This window comes from Pleurodeles waltl, chromosome 10, assembly GCF_031143425.1.
Source record: "Pleurodeles waltl isolate 20211129_DDA chromosome 10, aPleWal1.hap1.20221129, whole genome shotgun sequence".
NCBI classification, from domain to species: domain Eukaryota; kingdom Metazoa; phylum Chordata; class Amphibia; order Caudata; family Salamandridae; genus Pleurodeles; species Pleurodeles waltl.
The window spans coordinates 219,439,224-219,463,511 of NC_090449.1; the positions used below are offsets into that span (position 1 = coordinate 219,439,224).

A 24,288-nucleotide genomic window follows, 5' to 3' on the forward strand; every position below is an offset into this window, starting at 1 on the left:
CAGGTTTGAATACATTTCACTATCCATCTGGCAATGCCTTGTTTGGATATTGGATATCCTGCATGAGGTTTTTGGAAGGCTACAAAAAATTGTTTTGTCTTGCGAAATTGTTTTGTTCTATCAATGTAATACATTAGTGCTCTTTTGATGTCTAATGTATGTAAGGTTCTTTCAGCTACTGAGTCTGGTTGTGGAAAAAAGATTGGGAGTTCCACTGTTTGGTTTAGGTGGAACGGTGATATGACTTTTGGTAAGAACATTGGATTTGTACGGAGCACCACTTTATGTTTATGTATTTGTATAAAGGGTTCTTGTATAGTGAATGCTTGTATTTCGCTTACCCTTCTAAGAGATGTGATAGCTACTAGGAAGGCTACTTTCCAGGTTAAGTATTGCATGTCACAAGAGTGCAAGGGTTCAAATGGTGGACCCATGAGTCTTGTTAATACAATATTGAGGTTCCACGAGGGAACTGGTGGTGTTCTTGGGGGTATGATTCTTTTTAAACCCTCCATAAATGCTTTGATGACTGGGATTCTAAAGAGTGATGTTGAATGTATAATCTGCAGGTAAGCAGATATTGCTGTGAGATGTATTTTGATAGAAGAAAATGCTAGGTTTGATTTTTGTAAGTGTAATAAATAGCCAACAATGTTTTTTGCAGAAGCATGTAGTGGTTGAATTTGATTATTATGGCAGTAATAAACAAATCTTTTCCATTTGTTTGCATAACAATGTCTTGTAGTAGGTTTTCTAGCTTGTTTAATGACCTCCATACATTCTTGTGTAAGGTCTAAATGTCCAAATTCTAAGACTTCAGGAGCCAGACTGCTAGATTGAGTGATGCTGGATTCGGGTGTCTGATCTGTTGTTTGTGTTGAGTTAACAAATCTGGTCTGTTTAGTAGTTTGATATGAGGTACTACCGATAGGTCTAGTGGTGTTGTATACCATGGCTGACGGGCCCAGGTTGGTGCTATTAATATCAGTTTGAGTTTGTTGTGACTCAATTTGTTTATTAAATAAGGACGGAGTGGGAGAGGGGGAAAAGCGTAAGCAAATATCCCTGACCAACTCATCCATAATGCATTGCCCTTGGACTGAGGGTATGGATACCTGGACGCAAAGTTTTGGCATTTTGCATTTTCTTTTGTTGCGAATAGGTCTATTTGGGGTGTTCTCCAGCTTCGAAAGTAAGTTTGTAGTATTTGGGGATGAATTTCCCATTTGTGTGTTTGTTGGTGATCTCGACTGAGATTGTCGGCTAACTGGTTTTGAATCCCTGGGATGTACTGTGCTATTAGGCGAATGTGAATCGCCCAATGCCAAATCTTTTGTGCTAAGAGACACAGTTGTGATGAGTGTGTCCCTCCCTGTTTGTTTAGGTAATACATTGTTGTCATGTTGTCTGTTTTGACAAGAATGTGTTTGTGGGCTATTAGCGGTTGAAATGCTTTCAATGCTAGAAACACTGCTAACAGCTCTAAATGATTTATATGCAGTTGCCTTTGTTGAATGTCCCATTGTCCCTGTATGCTGTGCTGGTTGAGGTGTGCTCCCCACCCTATCATGGAAGCATCTGTTGTGATCACGTATTGAGGCACTGGGTCTTGGAATGTGCGCCCTTGGTTTAAATTTATAGGATTCCACCATTGAAGTGAGGAGTGTGTTTGGCGGTCTACCAATACTAGATCTTGAAGTTGACCCTGTGCTTGTGTCCATTGTGTTGCTAGGCATTGTTGTAAGGGACGCATGTGTAGTCTTGCGTTTGGGACAATGGCTATGCATGAAGACATCATGCCTAGGAGTTTCATTACAAACCTCACTTGATAGTGTTGGTTTGGGTGCATGTTTAGTATTACATTTTGGAAGGCTTGTACCCTTTGTGGACTTGGAGTGGCAATCCCTTTTTGTGTGTTGATTGTTGCTCCTAAGTATTGTTGTATTTGACACGGATGTAGATGTGATTTTTGGTAGTTTATAGAGAACCCTAGTTTGTGAAGGGTTTCTATGACGTAGTTTGTGTGTAGAAGACACTGTTGCTGAGTGCTGGTTTTTATTAACCAATCGTCTAAGTAAGGGAATCCATGCATGTGCTGTCTCCTGATGTGAGCAGCTACTACTGCAAGACATTTTGTGAATACCCCTGGGGCTGTTGTTATGCCGAACGGTAACACTTTGAATTGGTAATGCAAGCCTTGGATTACGAACCTCAAGTATTTCCTGTGGGAAGGAGGAATGGGTATGTGGAAATAAGCATCTTTGAGATCTAATGTTGACATGTAGTCCTGTTGTTTGAGCAAGGGAATCACGTCTTGAAGTGTCACCATGTGAAAGTGATCTGATCTAAAGATTTAAGGGGGTCACCGCTGCCCTGGGGATTACGAGTCCCCGACCGCCAGCCTATCCGTGGCGGTAAACACCGCCATGGAAAGGTTGGCGGTAAGGGGACTTGGGGTGCCCCTGGGGGCCCTTGCACTGCCCATGCACTTGGCATGGGCAGTGCAAGGGCCCCCAGACATAGCCCTGTCGCGCATTTCACTGCCCGAATTTCGGGCAGTGAAATGCGCGACGGGTGCTACTGCACCCGCTGCACATCAGCATTGCCGCCAGCTCTATTACGAGCTTGCTGCAATGTTGATGTGACTTTTCCGCTGGGCCAGCGGACGGCAACACTGTTACCGTCCGCTGGCCCAGCGGAAAAGTCATAATAGGGAGCCAGGAATACCGCCAGCAATGGAGGTATTCTGGCTCCCGCAGCCTCAGCGGTCTTTTTGAAAGACCGCCGAGGTTGTAATGAGGCCCTTAGTGTTCTGAGGTCTAATATGGGTCTCAGTGTTGTGTCCTTTTTTGGAATTAGGAAATACAGGGAGTAAACACCTGTTCCTTTTTGATGGTTGGGTACTAGTTCTATTGCTTCTTTTTGTAACAATGCTTGGACTTCTAGTTGCAACAGATCTAAGTGTTGTTTGGACATGTTGTGTGCTCTTGGAGGCACATCTGGTGGTAAATGTAGGAATTCTATGCAATAGCCATGTTGGATAATGGCTAGGACCCACACGTCCGTAGTTATGTGTTCCCAGTTGTGGTAATAATGTGTGAGTCTCCCCCCTACTGGTGTTGTGTGGTGGGGGTTTTTGACGTTGAAGTCACTGTTTGGTTTGTGGGGTTTTTGGGCTCTGGAATTTCCCTCTTGTTTTAGGGAACTGTCCACCCCTATATTGTCCTCGAAAACCTCCCCTCTGATATTGGCCCTGATATGTGGGTCTGACTTGTGAGTTGGAGGGCTCTGTGGTTTGGGCCCGAAACCCCCCTCTAAAGTGTGGCTTCCTAAAAGTGCCTCTGCTCTGTGGGGAGTAGAGCGCGCCCATGGCTTTGCCGTGTCTGTGTCTTTCTTCAGTTTTTCTATCGCTGTATCCACCTCTGGCCCAAACAATTGTTGTTCGTTAAAAGGCATATTCAGCACAGCCTGCTGGATTTCTGGCTTAAATCCGGAGGTCCGTAACCATGCATGTCTTCGAATGGTTACCGCTGTATCTGCTGAGTCCATAGCCGACCTTATTTGGTTGTTGGAGATAGTTTGGCCCTCCTCAACAACCTGTTGGGCACGTTTCTGGAACTCCTTGGGTAGGTGTTGGATGAGATGTTGCATTTCATCCCAATGTGCCCTGTCGTATCTTACCAGTAGGGCTTGTGAATTGGCAATTCGCCATTGATTGGCTGCCTGTGCGGCCACTCTCATGCCTGCTGCATCGAATTTCCGACTTTCCTTGTCGGGCGGTGGTGCGTCTCCAGAAGTTTGTGAGTTTGCCCTTTTCCGGGCTGCTCCTACTACCACCGAATCAGGAGTTAACTGTTGTGTGATGTACACAGGGTCCGTAGGGAGAGGTTTATATTTCTTCTCCACCCTAGGTGTGATGGCTCTGCTTTTGACTGGGTCCTGAAACACCTGTTTGGCGTGTTTTAACATGCCTGGTAACATTGGCAGACTTTGGTATTGGCTGTGCGTAGATGACATGGTGTTAAACAAGAAGTTATCTTCTATGGGCTCTGCATGCAATGCTACATTATGAAAAGTAGCTGCCCTGGAAACCACCTGCATGTAAGCAGTACTGTCCTCAGGTGGTGATGGGCTTGCAGGATAGCAATCCGGACTATTATCCGAGACCGGTGCATCATACAAATCCCATGCATCCGGGTCATCTTGGCTCATCCCTGCGTGCGTTGGTGACTGCATCATTGGGGGTGTTGCTACTGGGGACAGATGTAGCGAGTGCGGTTGCGATGGCTGTGGAGAAAACTGTGGTGGTGTTTTTTCTTTGGCCACTTTTGCTTTTGGCTGTATTTCCGTCTCTTGGAATGCGAGCTTCCGCTTCATTTTTATTGGAGGAAGAGTTCTGATTTTCCCCGTGTCTTTTTGTATATGGAGCCTCCTCTGGGTATGGTCTGGCTCTCCCATGCCCAGTTCTTGTTCAAATCTGTGGCCTTGTAATTGTGTGGAAAGGCCTTGTTCGTCTGTATAGGAGCTGTGTTTCGGCTCCAAGGCTGCATGTTTCAACACCAAAAACTTTTCTGCAGTTTTCTTCGGCTCCGAGGAAACCTTTTTGGCTTTCGGGGTGCTGATCTCTCTGTGCCGAGACTGGTCGGAGCCGGTATCTCGGTGCCGAGTCTGTTTGGAGCCGGTATCTCGACCGGAGTCGGATGTCTTCGGCTGCTGGGAGGCCTTTTTCAGTGCCGATGTTTGGTCACCATGTTTTCGGGTTAAGCCATGGCCTGTTGGCGGTGGCGTCCCCTTGGCCTTCATTATTTTCGAGTGAGTTTTGCCCGGGGCTGTTTTACTCACAGGTTGCTGCTTTTTCGGCTGCTCACTCTCGGACTCGTCCTAGTCCGAATCTGGAATGGAGAATCTCTCCTCTTCTTCGACGTCAGTGTGACCGGCCGGTGTCGACGCCATCTGAAGTCTTTGAGCTCTTCGATCCCGCAGTGTTTTCTTGGATCGAAATGCCCGACAGGCCTCGCAAGTATCCTCTTTGTGTTCGGGGGACAAACACAGATTACAGACCAAGTGTTGGTCTGTATAAGGATACTTAGCGTGGCAGTTGGGGCAGAAGCGGAAGGGGGTCTGGTCCATGAGTTTTGAAGATGGACGCGGTCTGGCCGACCAGGCCCCGCCGAGGAGTGGAAGCCCCGAAGGGCCGCCGGAGCTCTTCTTTCTTCGGTGTCGATGTGCTAGCACTAACCCGGTACCGAGCGCAAACAATACCGTCAAATTTTCCGATGGATAACTATCTTTTCCAAACCGAAATACGGAGCGAAGAGGAACACATCCGAACCCGATGGCGGAAAGAAAACAATCTAAGATGGAGTCGACGCCCATGCGCAATGGAGCCGAAAGGGAGGAGTCCCTTGGTCCCGTGACTCGAAAAGACTTCTTCGAAGAAAAACAACTTGTAACACTCCAAGCCCAACACTAAATGGCAGGATAATGCACAGCATGTGTATCTGCAGCTACACATGCCATCGAACATATATATATATATATATATATATATATATATGGAAAATGTCACTTACCCAGTGTACATCTGTTCGTGGCATTAGTCGCTGCAGATTCACATGCTGTGCACATCCCGCCATCTGGTGTTGGGCTCGGAGTGTTACAAGTTGTTTTTCTTCGAAGAAGTCTTTTCGAGTCACGAGATCGAGGGACTCCTCCCCTTTCGGCTCCATTGCACATGGGCGTCGACTCCATCTTAGATTGTTTTCCCCGTAGAGGGTGAGGTAGGAGTTGTGTATTCTAGTAATAGTGCCCATGCAATGGAGTGAATACGTATGTACATAATGTAGTTTAAAGTAATATATTTACAAATTTACAAATGTTCAAGATCAACTTTTAAACGGCTACAGGCTCCCGGGGAGGCACGTGGGCGCATGTGAATCTGCAGCGACTAATGCCACGAACAGATGTACACTGGGTAAATGACATTTTCCGTTCGATGGCATGTGTAGCTGCAGATACACATGCTGTGCATAGACTAGTAAGCAGTTATCTCCCCAAAAGCGGTGGTTCAGCCTGTAGGAGTTGAAGTTGTTTGAAACAATGTTCGTAGTACTGCTTGACCTACTGTGGCTTGTAGTGCTGTTAACACATCTACACAGTAGTGTTTAGTAAATGTATGAGGCGTAGACCATGTAGCTGCCTTACATATTTCAGTCATTGAAATATTTCCTAGAAAGGCCATGGTAGCACCTTTCTTTCTAGTTGAGTGTGCCTTTGGTGTAATAGGCAGTTCTCTTTTTGCTTTAAGATAACAGGTTTGAATGCATTTAACTATCCATCTAGCAATGCCTTGTTTAGAAATTGGATTTCCTGTATGAGGTTTTTGGAAAGCAATAAACAATTGTTTTGTTTTTCAAATTAGTTTTGTTCTGTCAATGTAGTACATTAACGCTCTTTTGATGTCTAATGCATGTAGTGCTCTTTCAGCTACAGAATCTGGCTGTGGTAAGAACACTGGTAATTCTACTGTTTGATTCAAGTGGAACGGGGATATGACTTTTGTTAAAAATTTAGGATTTGTCCGTAGAACTACTTTATGCTTGTGTATTTGAATAAATGGTTCTTGTATGGTAAATGCTAGAATCTCACTTACTCTTCTTAAAGATGTGATGGCAAATAAAAATGCAACTTTCCATGTTAAGTATTGCATTTCACAAGAGTGCATGGGCTCAAAAGGTGGACCCATGAGTCGTGTTAAGACAATGTTGAGGTTCCATGAAGGAACTGGTGGTGTTCTTGGTGGTATAATTCTCTTTAGGCCTTCCATAAACGCTTTTATGACTGGTATCCTAAACAGTGAAGTTGAGTGCGTAATTTGCAGGTATGCTGAAATTGCGGTAAGATGTATCTTAATGGAAGAAAAAGCTAGCTTTGACTTCTGCAAGTGTAGTAAGTATTTTATGATATCTTTGGCAGATGCGTGTAAGGGTTGAATTTGATTATTATGGCAGTAATAAACAAATCTTTTCCACTTATTTGCATAGCAATTTCTAGTGGTAGGTTTCCTAGCTTGTTTTATGACCTCCATACACTCCTGTGTAAGGTCTAAGTGTCTGAACTCTAGGACTTCAGGAGCCAAATTGCTAGATTCAGCGATGCTGGATTTGGGTGTCTGATCTGTTGTTTGTGTTGCGTTAACAGATCTGGTCTTTTTGGTAGTTTGACATGAGGCACTACTGAGAGGTCTAGTAGAGTTGTGTACCAAGGTTGTCTTGCCCATGTTGGCGCTATTAGTATGAGTTTGAGTTTGTTTTGACTCAACTTGTTTACCAGATATGGAAGGAGTGGGAGAGGGGGAAAAGCGTAAGCAAATATCCCTGACCAACTCATCCATAACGCATTGCCCTGAGACTGATATTGTGGGTACCTGGATGCGAAGTTTTGGAATTTTGCGTTTTCCTTTGTTGCAAATAGATCTATTTGTGGTGTTCCCCAACTCTGGAAGTAAGTGTTCAGTATTTGGGGGTGAATCTCCCATTCGTGGATTTGTTGGTGAGCCCGAGAGAGATTGTCTGCTAACTGATTCTGAATTCCTGGAATAAATTGTGCTATTAGGCGAATGTGGTTGTGAATTGCCCAATGCCATATTCTCTGTGCTAGGAGACACAACTGTGTTGAGTGTGTCCCTCCTTGTTTGTTTAGGTAATACATCGTTGTCATGTTGTCTGTTTTGACAAGAATGTGTTTGTGGCTTATTATGGGTTGAAATGCTTTCAGCGCTAGAAATACTGCCAATAGTTCTAAGTGATTTATGTGAAACTGTTTTTGCTGACTGTCCCATTGTCCTTGGATGCTGTGTTGATTGAGGTGTGCTCCCCACCCTATCATGGAGGCATCTGTTATTACATATTGTGGCACTGGGTCTTGGAAAGGCCGCCCTTGGTTTAAATTTATACTGTTCCACCATTGAAGCGAGGTGTATGTTTGGCGGTCTACCAACACCAGATCTAGAAGTTAACCCTGTGCCTGTGACCATTGTGATGCTAGGCACTGTTGTAAGGGCCGCATGTGCAACCTTGCGTTTGGGACAATGGCTATGCATGAGGACATCATGCCTAGGAGTTTCATCACCATTTTGACTTGTATTTTTTGTTTTGGATATATGGCCTGTATTACATTGTGAAATGCTTGAACCCTTTGTGGACTCGGAGTGGCAATCCCTTTTGCTGTGTTGATTGTCGCCCCTAAGTATTGCTGTGTCTGACACGGCAGAAGGTGTGACTTTGTGTACTTGATTGAGAAACTTAGTTTGTGGAGGGTTTCTATGACATACTTTGTGTGTTGTGAACACCGTTCTAGCGTGTTGGTTTTGATTAACCAATTGTCTAGGTACGGGAACACATGTATTTGCTGCCTTCTGATATGTGCAGCTACGACTGCCAGGCACTTTGTAAAAACTCTTGGCGCAGTTGTTATTCCGAATGGCAACACCTTGAATTGGTAATGTACCCCTTGGAATACAAACCTTAAATACTTTCTGTGTGAAGGATGTATCGGTATATGGAAATATGCATCCTTTAGGTCTAGTGTTGTCATGTAGTCTTGTTGTTTGAGCAGTGGGATTACGTCCTGTAATGTCACCATGTGAAAGTGATCTGATTTGATGTAGGTATTTAATGTTCTGAGATCTAATATAGGTCTCAGACTCTTGTCTTTTTGGGGTATGAGAAAGTACAGAGAGTAAACCCCTGTTCCTTTCTGTTGGTTTGATACTAATTCTATTGCTTCTTTCTGTAGCAATGCCTGAACTTCTAATTCTAGAAGATCTATATGTTGTTTTGACATATTGTGTGTTTTTGGTGGGACGTTTGGAGGCAATTTGAGAAATTCTATGCAATAACCATGCTGGATAATTGCCAGTACCCAAGTGTCTGTTGTTATCTCCTCCCAATGTTTGTAAAATTTGCTTAGTCTCCCCCCCACAGGTGTTATGTGTTGGAGATGTGTGACTTGGAAGTCACTGCTTATTTTGAGGAGTTTTGGGGCTTTGGAACTTCCCTCTACTTTTTGGGAACTGTCCCCCTCTATATTGTCCCCGAAAACTTCCCTGCAGATATTGGCTCTGATAAGTGGGCCTTGTTTGTGAGGTTGTGGGTTCTGTGCTTTGCCCTCGAAACCCCCCTCGAAACAGTGTTTTTCAAAATGTGCCTCTGCTCTATGGGGAGTAGAGTGCGCCCATGGCTTTGGCCGTATCAGTGTCTTTCTTAAGTTTTTCGATAGCAGTGTCCACCTCCGGCCCAAACAACTGCTGTCCGTTAAATGGCATATTCAGCACAGCTTGCTGTATTTCCGGTTTAAATCCTGATGTACGCAGACATGCGTGTCTCCTTATTGTCACTGCTGTGTTGACAGTTCTAGCAGCTGTGTCTGCTGCATCCATTGCTGACTGTATCGGATTGTTGGAGATACTCTGTCCTTCTTCTACTACTTGCTGTGCTCTTTTTTGGAACTCCTTGGGCAAATGTTCTATAAAGTGTTGCATTTCGTCCCAATGAGCCCTATCATATCTGGCCAACAAAGCCTGTGAGTTTGCAATACGCCACTGGTTTGCTGCCTGTGCCGCCACCCTTTTGCCTGCTGCGTCAAATTTTCGACTTTCTTTATCTGGAGGTGGTGCATCTCCTGAAGTGTGTGAGTTCGCTCTCTTGCGAGCTGTCCCTACTACAACTGAGTCCGGTGTTAGCTGTTGAGTGATGTACACGGGGTCTGTTGGTGGCGGTTTATATTTTTTCTCCACTCTTGGAGTAATGGCCCTTCCTTTTACAGGCTCCTCAAACACTTGTTTGGAGTGTTTTAGCATTCCGGGTAGCATGGGAAGACTCTGGTACTGGCTGTGTGTGGACGACAATGTATTAAATAGAAAGTCATCTTCAATGGGCTCTGCATGCAGGCTGACATTATGAAATGCCGCTGCCCTCGACACCACCTGTGCGTAGGCTGTACTATCTTCTGGTGGCGACGGTCTAGCTGGATAACAGTCAGGACTATTATCTGACACTGGCGCATCATAAAGGTCCCACGCGTCAGGGTCATCTTGACTCATCGCTGTATGAGTCGGGGATTGCATCATAGGTGGAGTGGCTACCGGTGATGTTTGCGGCGATCGTTGTGGAGACGGTGGCGGGCTTACTTGTTTAGCCACCTTTGCCTGTGGCTGCTTGTCTTTCCCCTTGGAAGCCAAGTTTGCATTTCATTCTAATAGGAGGGAGAGTGCTGATCTTCCCCGTTTCTTTTTGGATGTGGAGTCTTCTTTGGGTGTAGTCTGGCTCCATTGTCTCCAATTCCTGTATAAATCTATGTATTTTCATTTGTGAGGACAGTCCTTGTTCCTCTGTGTAGGAACTTGATTTCGGTTCAGAGGCAGGATGTTTCGGTATCGAAACCTTTTCGGCTACTTTTTTCGGTTCCGACGAAACCTTTTTTATTTTCGGCGTTGTTGTCTCTCGGTGCCAATTCATTTTGGTGCCGCTGTCTCGGTGCCGAACTTGCTCGGAACCGCTATCTTGGGCCCGAGATTGCTGTGTGGCGGTATCTCGACCGGAGTCGGATGACTTCGACACAAGCGTGCCCTTTTTCAGTGCCGATGATCGGTCACCTATTTTTTGGGTTAAGCCATGGCCTGTTGGCGGTGGCGTCCCCTGGGCTTTTGTGGTCTTCTCGTGAGTTTTATGTTTCGACGTCTTACTCACGGTTTTCGGCGTTTCTTCGGGATCGATCTCATCCGAGTCCGATTCCTGGATGGAGAAGGATTCTTCTTCCTCCTCGAAACGCCCTTGTCCTGTCGGCGCCGACGCCATTTGCAGTCTTCTTGCTCTTCGGTCTCTTAGTGTCTTCCTGGACCGAAACGCTCGACAGGCTTCACAAGTATCTTCCTTGTGTTCTGGCGACAAACACAAGTTACAGACCAGATGCTGATCTGTATATGGATACTTGTTATGGCATTTTGGGCAGAAGCGGAATGGGGTCTGTTCCATCAGCCTTGAAGAGACACGTGGCTGGGCCGACCAGGCCCCGACGGGGGGTCGAAAAAACCCCGAAGGGCCACCGGAGCTCTTCAAAAGTCGGTGTCGATCTGTTATAACTAACCCGATACCGAACGCAAACAATACCGACGATTTTTCCGAAATTCTAACTAACTTTCCGAACCGAAACCCGGAGCGAAAAGGAACACGTCCGAACCCGATGACGGAAAAAAAACAATCTAAGATGGAGTCGACACCCATGCGCAATGGAGCCGAAATGGGAGGAGTCCCTCGATCTCGTGACTCGAAAAGACTTCTTAGAAGAAAAACAACTTGTAACACTCCGAGCCCAACACCAGATGGCGGGATGTGCACAGCATGTGTATCTGCAGCTACACATGCCATCGAACATATATATATATATACATTTATATATATATATATATATATATATTACATTAAAATTTGCAGATATACATCAGCACATGGAACCATAAGAGGCTCCCCTTATTGAAATAAGTGATGCAGTAAAACCTGTCCAACCGCTGCATCACTGCACTGGCCAACTCCAGGTCCTAATGCCTCATGAATAATCTGCACATTTTCCAAGTCGCAGCACAACATATCTTCTCCAGAGGCACTTCCGCAAACAAAGTAGTTGAGGTGGAAACTGCCCTAGTTGAGTGCACCCTGGTTTTCTCTGTGAGAGGTTTGCTAGTCTTTGAGTGGCAGTACTGGATTGCAGCTGAAATTCCTTCAGCAATGATTGTCATCAAGACTGGAGCACCCTTACGAGTGTGTCCATCTGAATCCAACAATTGGTCATTTCTCATGAGTTGCTTCATGCAATTTAAGTAGACTTTTAGATATCATTTGATACCTAGCATACAAATAGACCACTCAATTTGTGAAACTGGATTCAGGAAGAAAGTCTGAACTATTAAAGGATCATTGAGGCAAAATCCGAAGAAACCTTGGGAATATATCTTTGGATTGGTTGTGAGAAGTACTAAATCACTTGTGAGGTGCAAGAAAGTTCTTGAGTTGAGAAAGCCTGTATCTCCTCCACCCTTCTGGTCAGAGTGAGCACTATAACAAGGTGACCTTCTACGTGAGAAATATGAGGTGTGCTCTGTGAATGGGTTTGAATGAACTCTTCAAGAGTTGAAATAGAACTATGTTCAGGTGTTAGTCCGGGAAAGGAGCCCTTACTGGAGGAAACTGTGAATAATTATTTTATGCACTGTTTGATGATTCTGCAACAGCAGAAAGAGAGAAAATGTTACGAGCATCTATTACTTGATATTGCTGCAAGCCGTACCTTAACGGACGCAGGTAGAAACCGTGACTGTGCTTGCAAGAGAAGATAGGGTAGTTATTTGCCAGATTATGCTCTTACAGGATGTACGTTTGATTTCTGGACCATAGGCAGAAACGTTTCCATTACTGTTTACTTATCTTTATCATGGCTTCATGGCCTTGACTTGAAGAGAATACATCTGCAGTCCTGAGGAATATTGAGATCTTTGAATTAATGGAATTTAGGAGCTATGCACCTAAGAGGAGAGAGGTCGGGTCAGGATGAAGAACCTGGTCTTAGTTCATTGTCAAAAGTTTACAGGATGTTGGTAGGTGAATATGGTTGTATGCCGATGGTAGGAGAAGTGCTATGAACCAATACTACGTAGGCTACCTGAGGGCTATCGGGATGAGACGACACTGCTCCGCTTCCCTCTTGCTGAGCACCTTTGGTATTATAGGTATCAGGTAAAAAGGTAGGCATAGATCCCGGACCATCTGTCGAAAGGCATTCCTCCATAACCTTGGATGTGGATGCCAACTTGCATAGAACTTGCATTTTCGGTTTTCGTTTGTTGCAAAGAGATCTAAGGCTGGTTTTCCCCAGAATTAGAAGATCATGCTTAGTGCCAACTGATCAAACTCCCTTTCAGAGGCTGTTTTCAATTCTGCTTAGCATGTCTGCTAAGAGATTTCTAAAACTGGAACATGTTCAGTCCAAAGAGTTACGCTGTATGTTGTTAGCCGGCTCCAGATTTCCTGATCCTCCTTGGATAGCACCAGTCATCTTGTGCTGCTTTGTTGATCCACGTATTGCATGCTGGTGGTATTGTATGAGTGAACTAACACCAAAGACTCTGCTATCATTGGCAGGAAAACTTGGAGACTGAGTAGATGACTCTGATCCCCAGGCAATTGATATATATGCTCATCTGGAATGGAGACGACTTTCCTTGAATTTGCAAATTCTGTAGATGACCACCCCAACTCTCCAGGGAAGCATCCGTAGTCATTACGAAGTGAGGTATTTGAGATAAGAACGTTAGGTTCTCTGAAAGGTAGGAGGTCTGGGACCACCAGGCTAGAGCTTCCATCATAACTGTGTGAAATTCACTAGGTCCTTGAATGATTGTTTTGTTTGAATCTATTGTTTTTGTAACTGTTCCTGTAAGAATCTCATTTTCAGGCATGCAAGAGGGATCATATTGATCACTGAGGACATGATGCAAAAAGCTAATTGAACAGACATACTGATTTTTTTTACTTTCTTTCTTGTTCCAGAGCCAGTTCCTATAGTCTTCATTGCTTGAATTGGGATAGAAAGACTTTGTCTTGGACAGTATCTAGTGTTGCAGCCAAGGAACAGTATCTTCTTGGATGGAGTTGGGGATCTTTGATAATTCACAAGGAGACCTCATTTGTGAACCAACTTTAGGCAAGCCTTTGTGGCACTGGATGTTTAAAATGCTGTTGGTGCTTTTATCAACCAGTTTTCGAGTAGAAGAATACCTAGGAGCTACTGAGAAGGTTGATAAGACTGATACCTCTGGTATCCTACTTGATAAGTATAAGTGTCTCTTTAACAGGTCCCTCTAAAGGGTGTTTCTTTTGAAATTGTAATGTGCCATAAGACCTGGATATATCAACATTTGGAATAGGTCTCAGCTTGTCTATTCAAAATCATAAAGAATGACAAACTGATTGTTTGCTAGTGGAAGTTGGAAGTGTTATAGCCACTTGTTCGAATAGGGTATGGAAACCACCAAAAATCATCTGCTAGGGTATCTACCAACTGTGGGTGTAGGATGCACTGTAGGTCTAGTACTAGAGCTGCTGGACCTAACCAATGTTATGAAGTTGGGGGTGGAGCGAAGTGGGGAAATTGCTCCACATAGTGCCATCTCCATATATTGCTGACTGTTGTAGACATGTAATTACTGACCGTACGTTTTTCTGAATTACGTGAGTTTTGTTTTTATTGATGATTATGTGCTTACGTAGGTGTTTGTATTATCATTGAGAGCGTCGACGACGAGGCAGAGGTCGACGACTAGGCTGACGATGAAAATGATTCTCATTGACGAGGCCTTCGTCATAAATGAGGCAGTCGTAGAGGATGCAGTCATAGACAAGGCCATTGTTGATGTGGTTACCATAGACAAGGTTATCATAGACTAGGTTATTGTAGACAAAGCCGTCGTCGTAGACAACCATTGTAGACAACCATCGTAGATGAGGCTGTCGTAGTTGACCATCATAGATGAAGCTGTTGTTGACGACAGTCATAGATGAGGCTGTTTTTAGAGGACCATTGTAGATGAGGCTCTTGTAGATGGCCATTGTAGATAGCAGATGAGGCTGTCGTAGACGACCTTGTCTGTGATGGTCGTCGACAATGGCCTCGTCGATGACCATCATTGACAAGGTCTTCCGTCGATGAGGCCCTCCATAGATGAAGCCCTCCATAGATGAAGCTCCCCACAGATGAAGCCCTCTGCAGATGAGGCCATTCATAGGCAAGGCCATTCATAGGCGAGGCGAGGCTGTCACAGACGATGATGTCATAGATGAGGCCGTCGTAGACATACTACTGTAGATGAGGCTCATTGTAGATAAGCCCCATTGTAGATGAGGCTCTTCGCAGAGGAGGCAATGATAGTCGCATGCTTTTAGCAGTCAACACTGTCATATTAATTGTTGTTAAAGATGATTCTGATGGAGGTTTTGCCCTAGGCGCCTCATTTTCAGGTTATGAGGATCTCCAGGGTAGTGTCAGGGTAGAAGAGGAAGTTGAAGATTTGCTTCTGAGGAAGTTTTTTTCCGATTTTGTCTCTGTAAGAAGTGCTTATGAAGACTCATGTTAAGTCTTTTTTATGGGGTTTTTGCGTGCCTTCTGGGGAGCCTTGGCGTAACCTCAGCATTGGACCTCTCCTGTGAGGTGAAGGAACCCTAACTGTCCTCATCACAAGTGACAAATTTAAGTTTCTGTAATCCCAAAAATTGCCTCATCTCTCACGACGTGAGAGTTTTTGAGGAAAAGGTTAGACATATTTTGTAGTCCTTTACCTTGTTTTCTGATACTCTGACATATTAGTGCCAGGGACAGAGAAATGAAACATGAAATATAATCCTAGATGATCCAAAAAGAAGTAATAACTGCAGAAACTGCATGTGAAAGGAGGGAGACTCCCTTCACATGACATGCAGTAGAAAATCTGAGGGACTCAGCCTCTGTTGGGAGTGTTCTAGAGGGTGCTGTCGCCTGATTGATTATAGTTCAAGTGTGGCCATTTAAATAAAGAAAAAAAGACATAAATAGGCTATTAAACTGACTTTTTCATTGCCATTATATCCTATGGTACTGATATATACTGCTTTATTACGGTACCGTGGGACTCCCACTTCGACACAGGGCATGATTAAGCATATGAATCTATGAAAGATCCAATACTGGAGAATCCTGATTTACTTGATATGTCATGACCTTTTAGCCTTTTAATCACCAACAACAATTTGTATATGATCAACTTTAACGTCCTATGTAGTAATGTATGCTTTCTGTGTTTTCTCTGATGGTGGTTATTTTTTTTTTTGTGTTGTTTATTGTTTTCTGACTGTATTGGTATTTTATGATCATTTTAATATTCACATGAGGATCATTCATCATCATCATCAAGCATATAGCATTCGATTCATTAAATAGCTTGCTTGACTACTTTTCTTCCTAAAGCGTGCTTGGCACCTACTACAACTTATTATAATCTGGCCTTGATGTCATATGATACCAGGGTAGGGGTCCACTGGACAAAAAAAGTGAAAACGTTCCTGCTGTAGTATAAGGTTGTGACTAAGGTGATCGAGAAGAAGGATTTAGGAGAAAGCTTCAATAAACAAAATGTCATTGCTCTTACCTACACATACATAATGTACAGATTACGGTTACATCTGCAGTTTGCACTATTAACCCAGACTAAGAGCTCTCTTCAGAACCCTACAAAGGAGGCCTGCAGTTTCAATGTCTTTTTAATATCCGTTATAGTAACTTCCAGTGTGTCTTAAAAGATCACCTCAATGGCTTTCAATGCTTCATTGGCTGAACCCTATGCATTCTTGTCCCTTGTTTGGAACCCGAAATTACTGTCTTCAGAATTTGTTTGTATTGTAATATGTAATGGCATGCTAAGAGAGTAAACCTGCTCTTACCGTTGGATTGAATTTTAAAGTGATGTGCTTGTGGTATCCATCAGCACTAAAGGAAATCTGAGGCGAGGTGTACTCATACTGAAATTTTGACAAAGTAGAGTCCAGAACCACAACATAATTCTGTAGGGAAAGAATGAAATCAGTTTAATTTTGGGGTAAAAATGTAGTAATGTGAGACCATAACAACATTAATCCCTAATTGTCTGCAGACTAGCTTATTGGCACTGGTGATCCTCAGCATACTCGCAACCAGGACACATTAGACTGCAGACTAAGAAGTGTAAAAAAGAAAAGAAAAAAAAACACAAAGTAGTAGGCCATTTCCATGTATGCACCCAAAATCAGGAACAACATTCTTGTATTCATTTGGACTGGCCCAATGCTGCTCCAATTTAGGAAACAGTTGAGGAAGCACATCTTTGAAAAACTCTACATCACAGTGCCTTGACAGTCCACAAGCTATCTACCTCTTCTGTCACACATTGACTTTATGCTAGACTTTGTCCATGTACATCACCCCGCTGCCGTTTTGCTAGGTTCGCACTATGGAAATCGCACAAACATACACATTGCATCGGCTTATGTTATTTTCTCTGCCTCAGGCATCCCTGAAACATTTACTAACATGACAAACAGGCATTGCAGTTTTTCACACACCATAAGTAACTTCCAGTCAATACTAACTATAGGCAAGGTTAGAAAGAATTTGTCCATAGTGCCATAATCACTTCATGTCACTGTGGTTGAAAGGCATTACTCAGGTCGTAAATTAACATAAGTAAAAACTTGGAGGGTTCATGGTCCCTGCATTATGTGGCAAGAGTTGTCAAAACTGGTCCTCCAACCAAACTGAACAAAGCACTGTGGAAAATGATGACAGGTTCTTTTTCATCAAGTACAATCCACAAAACTTAGTAAAATCTATTTCATAGGACACTCTTGTTTGATTTGTTTGCGCCATTAGAATCATCTTTCACCAAGGCTGGCTACTGGGCAATATGAAGAGGTATTATGTTATTTACCTTGCGAGTAATGCAACTGAACAATGATGGGAATGTCAAAATAGCTTACAAAATATTCATAGGTTTCAGCTATAAATTTAATATAAAAACGTTCCTCTCAGAAACCTCTAAGACAGCTGCAACCTCCCTCCCCCCCCCATTGAGTGAAGGCTAACATAACTTTATTCTTTTTTCTACTACATCCCCAAAACATTAATACCACTACATTCTAAGCTTTCACTTACTTCTCATTGTATTCTCTCTGTTTTCACAATGCTGCATTACATTCAGACTCCCTGACTCAGTTAACCACATCCTAAAATTTCATTAGGAATCAAGTTAATTCTTCCCAGCTTACATGCAGCTTTTAAGTAAAGAAACTCCTTGTACCTCACACACATTCTCAAGGTCCACCTTAATGGACCAGGGGATCACAGACAAAAGGCTGGACCCTTACAAATAATTTATTTAGCACCAGACAGCAGTTTATTTCAGTTGTGGAAGAAGCATCAATCTAAAGTCAACGTACCTCTCCATCTCTGAGAAGCGGTGGGAAATGGAAAAAAAGGGACTGTCCCAAGGAAACCGTTTGGATTGGATTGTCCAGATTTTCACTTTTGTAGAGCTTCACCTAAGCAAGAAAAATGAACAACAACTATATTTAAAGGTTCTGTGCACTGAAAATCAATGCTGGAGAAAGTTATTTGATTGTCACTTACTGAAAACACAGTCCTCGTGTAACCAAATATATGTAAAAAACTACACATTAGAATCAATTGCATGCCCGAGAAAATCGTCGTTTAGTTGTCCAAGTTCCTACCATACCTGCGATACTCAAGGATTGTGGGATTTTCACTACCATGCATTTGAATTTAGAAAAAGATCACCCGTGTTAGGAAACGTCTGCCACAAAAGCCCATTGCCTGCTCGAAGGGGGATAGTTGGAATACGTTATTGGAATAAATTGTTCTCATGCACACCCAATATATTCTTAGCCAGAAACAGCACCATAAGAAATGGTATTCACTGCTCGACAATGTGCGAGCTAACATGCATTTATTTTTCTTTCCTTCCGCACAACCAGTTCTCCATTTCACAGCTATTACGAAGCATCGGGTAATCCGTGTGATGAGCATTGCCAGTTTAGCAAGATCAATGAGTCAAAGTCTCCTCGTGAAGGATAATGTAGCAATACAACCTCAGGTAGTTTTAAAACACAGATAGAGTACAATTAATAACAATATCCAGCGAAATATATTAAAGTACACAAACAATGCAAACAAATATTTTTCCTTCACTCTAGTTCAGCAGGTTAGTTTGATGCTGATCACCAAAATACCAGAACACTTTGAACCACCTTTGTTTGCCTTTCAGCACTGAGTAAAAGAAAGTTTAAAGAATACGTGATATTCTAAAACTGAATCCCCGTTACTAGTGGGAACCAATAGGCCAAGTAGAAACTTCCAATCACCTTCAAAATTTAAACTGAACAAGCTGTTTAGCGTATGTGGGCCCTTAAACTGGGGCAAGGGGCACAATGTAAGTGTGAAGGTCATTCCAACACCAGCAGGTCCCCCTGGTGAACAAGAACACGAGGAGCTATAACTGGTCTCTCTTTAGAAGTGTGTTTAGTGCTGCTTTTGCCAACCATAGGCTCTCCAGTGGCCTCAATGGACCATGGAACTTTAAAACACAATATTATTCTTAAATAACAACATACTCCTCATACACATAATGTATCTAAAACAAATAAACAACATTAAAAAATACATTCTGTACCTCCATGGAGAACAAGCAGCAAGTAAGAAGCATGTGTTCATTACAGTATAATTAATAACAATTCATCACAACACTTATTAAGTATTACTCAAATCTCAATGATGGATAGCAAATCACAAAAACTCCTGCATTTGGTAGTACAATATAATAAAACTAGCCCTCTAAACTACGAAAAACATGTTCAAAATTCTGAAGAAACTACAGCAAATATTTACTGCCAGAGGTCTTGACACCTGTGACATTATTATGCTCCCTTCTAAAAACAAGTGTCTTATATAATTTTGGAATGGCAAATACAATTTCGGGCTTGCAAAGAAGATAAGAGAAAGGTCCTCAATGGCCTCTTTACAAAGAGGACAATACTGTGTTGGTGTTTTGCCCCATCCACATCCCACTGTCGTTTGCCAGAGGGAAGCCATCTGATTGGATGATGATGTCTGATCCAGGGGCAGGGACTATTTGTTGGTCCGTGTAATACTTAGTTTTGCTTCTAAAAGAGGTGTTGCCATTGAGTCTGGGGAGGCCTGCAGGGATTGCATAAATAGTGTTGCTGAGGCTCTCGCAGCAAATGATAATAGCAGAATATGCACTCCTACCCCTTCGACCAACGTGCACTACCTCCTGAGGATCTCAGATAGTTTCTGCCCCGGGAATAGAGGCACAGTGGGTACAATTCAGGTGGTTTTTGCCATCTAAGAGTATCTAAGTCTCAGGCCTTGTTATTATTGAGCACAAACTGCCCATATGGATCCAAATGTTTTTGACTAAAGCAAATAACTGAAGTCTACACAATCTTCACTGGTCCCTTGTGGGTCAAATATCAATTGGGTCATAAGAGTTACAGTTGCAAAACACTATGAAAATATGGATTCTATTTTTTTAACACATAATATTAAACAAAAGTTGCAATGAAAAAATGACCATAAAAAAAGTAGCTGAATCAGGCGTGGAAAACCACTTGACTCAATAAGGATCTGCGTGAAGGAGGGCCAGTATGTAGGGCACAAGGAGTCTTACTCGAGTATGGCCGCCCTCGTGAGGTGAATTTTAATTTTATTGGCAAAATAAGTGGTCAGACTTTGAAGAGCTCAGACAGTAATGCTCAACAAGTTGAGCAAAGACATTGTTTTAATGCAGTTATTTGTTTTACAGAAAACATATTTATATCATAAATTGGAGACTAATCACAAACCATAGAAACATATCGAGATGGCCTTGGACAGCCATACCTTTGATGCAAAACTAAGTGATTAAAACTTACCCACAAAGTAGGAAGATATTCAGCTGAAGTTATCACGTTGCCACTTAAATCAAACTGGTTGATTTGTCGAAATGCAATAATATTCACATCATCAATATCAGTGTTTGCAACCTAAAACAATTGGAACACATTTCATTGACTGATCTGCTTTTTAATAGCAATTTACAAAAATGTTTCATAAATACTAACAGTTACTCAACTGTAAGTAGAAATACAGAACACCTATTCCTAAGCAACTTCTCCTTTATTAATGGTCTATGAAAGGCATGCACAACAATATTAGAATTATAGTGATCTGGAGGGATTCCCACCAGAGATGTAGCAAAAAGCACTCAATACATATTGTTAAGAAACTTCACCTGCATTAATAGGAAATGAATGGCATGCAGTGCAATATTTCAGGATATCAAGAGATTCCTACAGTAGGTATGACTGAATATGCAAAACAAACATTGCAGAGCAAGTGTGCTCTTCTGCAAAGTTTTATCAGCATTTATACTTCAATCTGTCCTGGACAAGCACGTCAACCATGCAGAGGATCAGGGTGATGTATCTGTGTTTCTAGAACTCTGCACACCATTAAACAAATATCAAATAGTTTCACAATACGGAAACAATAGCTGTAGATGTGACAACAGGGAAGACGGGGTAGCAAAGAGGTGTCAAAATGCTAGCAAGGACAGCAGAAGTAGAACATCACTGACATCACCCTCTTGGACTCTTCGAACTGCTCCAATTCTGTGGTTCAATCTTTCTTCACTTCTTAATAAGTGGTATCAGTCCATTCCCGCAAGATTTATTCTTAATTGTACCTTCTAATGTCTATGTACTCTCCATAAATAATGGTATCATGTAACTCTATTTGTAACTCTATTTTTTCTTCTTTTAAAGTACACATTTTTTCAGTTTACAATCTCTGCCTTAGCTATAAACTGCAAAAAACACAAATCGTACCCTTTTAATGATGGTATTGTGACCTCAGTTTTTAGGGGCGAGCACAAATCGCTACGTCCCTGTTGTAATCTCTCTTTGGGCTTCTAACCACACCCATGTCACATCAGTCCCTTACATTGGTTCCTGGGCTTGCCTTTTAAAATCCACATTCTTTCGTTAGTGAAAGGCATGCATACGTCATGCCTTTTCTGGTGTTTAGTCCTCCTCGAGCGCACCGACCAACTACTGAAAACATACGAGGCTCGATGGTTTCCGTGCGCTTTCTTGACTACTTTTTCTCTTTTTTTCCAATTAATGTAGCAAGAAAAGTCCAGTTAGGCATTTACAACACTAATAGCTGTAGCTCATTTTCTTTGTCTGTTCATTTATGTCTCAATTTACATTTTTCTATGTCCGTGCATTAATGTCAGTGTCTTGTCAGTCCATCTGTCTGTCTCTCCTTTTGTCTTTTTGTCACGTCACTCTGTGCGTTACGGTTTCTGTCTGCACCTCAATTATCTGTCGTTCCGTTTGTGCCCTTCTGTCTGTCCATCTAAGTCTCTTCCTTCAGCTCCCAATCTAATAATCTAAGCTAGATAAAGATAACGCGTGCACCAGTGTGCAGTTCAAAGCCCTTTTAGGGTTTGCTTTTTCTCAAGTGCCTGAATTGTTTTGGAAATCCACTAGCTGGCAGTACAGAAATGTTTATGGTGAATTTCGCCCAAATTAAATAAAAGGCAGTATCCTGTTGGCATGATGACATTTCCTCTAATAATTGATCTTGCAGTAAAGGCAGTGCCTGTTCTGATAACTAGCTGTGCGTCAAGATGCATGTTTTGGTTTTCAGTTTGCAGTGTTTAATTTGTGCTTGTGGGGGCCACCGGCTCTTATTTTTGCGTACCAGCAATAGTTTTTCTTCACAAAAAATTTGAAGAGAATACTAAGAGAAGGAAAAACACACAAAGAAGAAAGACGAGGATGAAAAAGACAGTAAAAACGTCTCCAAAGGAGAAAACAGTAATCTGATGGTGGATGAAAGAGGGGTGAAGTGAACACTGCGCAGCATTAGCATTTGGTACGCTGACATTTAATTGCACTGACCACGGGCATCCGAGCAGAGCTTTGGGCACCAGCACTCATGTATTTACAAATCAAACACTGCTGGTTTCTACATTGTTTTCACATTAACCTTGCTTCAACGTGTATTGGTCTCTTAAGGTACTTGTTGTGTTCACACTTGTTACCATATCACTTCAGAGCAAGTTATTCATTTGAATGATGCCTCTGATCAGGTTAGCACGAGTTAGGAGCAATTGGTATTTTTCTCACTGAGATTCCAATCCAATAATTACTCTTTTTTAACTTTCTCATGTTGCTTCACATATTATGTGGTTTGTGCATGTGTGTGTAGCAAAAGCGTCTTTTCTATATAAAAAACACATAACAATTAAACTAAACATAAGGAATGATTCTGATATTGCCACTTATGCTGGAGTTTCACAACACGTTTCCTCCACGTTTGTAGAAAATGTGCGTTTTGTGCACAGGTTCACACAATGACTATCTGTAGGCTGAAAATGAGCTGCGATTTTAGTTTATGCTTTACCACCATGGAGTACAAAATTATAGATGATGGTAGAAATGTAATTATTGCATTAATAGAAACAGGCCAAATAGAGATCTATTCATGTAACTGGCACTTTCTAGGGTGACATAGATGCATGGATGGGAGACTGATGACATCAGCTGGCGGCCATGTATGTATGGAGTATTTCTATTGCACGAACCTAGCCAAAAGGCACAGACAGATGTACGTAGTGAAAGACAACCATAAATTAAACAAACAATCGGATTGGTACCTGGTTTGTGGAGAATGTTATTGCACTGTGATGCAATGTTCTTTAAAGGCATGTATCTGCAACTCTTTCCTTAATGGGAGCAGTTTTAGAACAGTACTGATAGATATGGGGATGTTGTTCCAGATACTGGATGTATAGCTGGTATAGCCCTGTTGCTTGTTTTTTAGGTCAAGCATACGTATAGTTATATATCACACTTGCCTTTTCTTCAAAAACGATTCGGCACTGCACAATTGCTAAAATATAATTTATTGACACGCAAAGGAACGCGTTTCGACGTTTATGCCTTCGTCAACCTCGCGGTTGCCATATTGTGTTTCCCTTATATATCACATGATCAGTTCTTTGTATTAATTATTTTGCTTTCTTAAATATTCATGAATCTGCCAGTCTCCACAATCAGTAATGCTACATTTAATCTCTCACATAATGATACTTCGTTTTTTTAAATTATTTTGCCACATCTCAGATACCATTCGTAAAACCACCTAAACAGGACAACATAGTTATATGGATAGTTATAAAATATATATATTAGTTCCATCACAATTACAATAAATATAAATTACTAAGACTTAAATAAATACTACACCCTATATATCTTGATATTTGATGATTTCTAGGGTTCATTAATTCCTACACCGTGTTAATAATATAATTGTGGTATCCATATTTATAATATCCATTTTAAATTATCTTAAACAATAGTGTTTTGTAAATGTATGGGGAGTTGACCATGTGGCTGCTTTACAAATATCTACCATTGGTATATTTCCTACAAATGCCATTGACGCACCTTTCTTTCTTGTAGAATGTGCTCTAGGAGTGATCAAAAGTTGTCTTTTTGCTTTGATATAGCATCTCTTTATGCATCTAACAATCCATCTTGCTAAACCTTGTTTTGATATAGGATTGCCTGTATGTGGTTGTTG

At 42.2% G+C, this 24,288-nt stretch overlaps 1 protein-coding gene across 1 annotated transcript in view; it reads right to left on the reverse strand.

Annotated features, from left to right (window-relative positions):
- The window catches only part of LOC138261343 (BOS complex subunit NOMO1-like), a 369,916-nt gene that overhangs the window by 37,395 nt on the left and 308,233 nt on the right, over positions 1-24,288 (reverse strand). The window contains exons 27-29 of the mRNA XM_069210191.1: positions 20,565-20,675; positions 18,054-18,155; positions 16,524-16,643 (exon numbers count right to left, since the gene is read on the reverse strand). Coding sequence (XP_069066292.1) covers positions 16,524-16,643; positions 18,054-18,155; positions 20,565-20,675 — 333 coding nt within the window. The remainder of the gene's footprint in view (positions 1-16,523; positions 16,644-18,053; positions 18,156-20,564; positions 20,676-24,288) is intronic.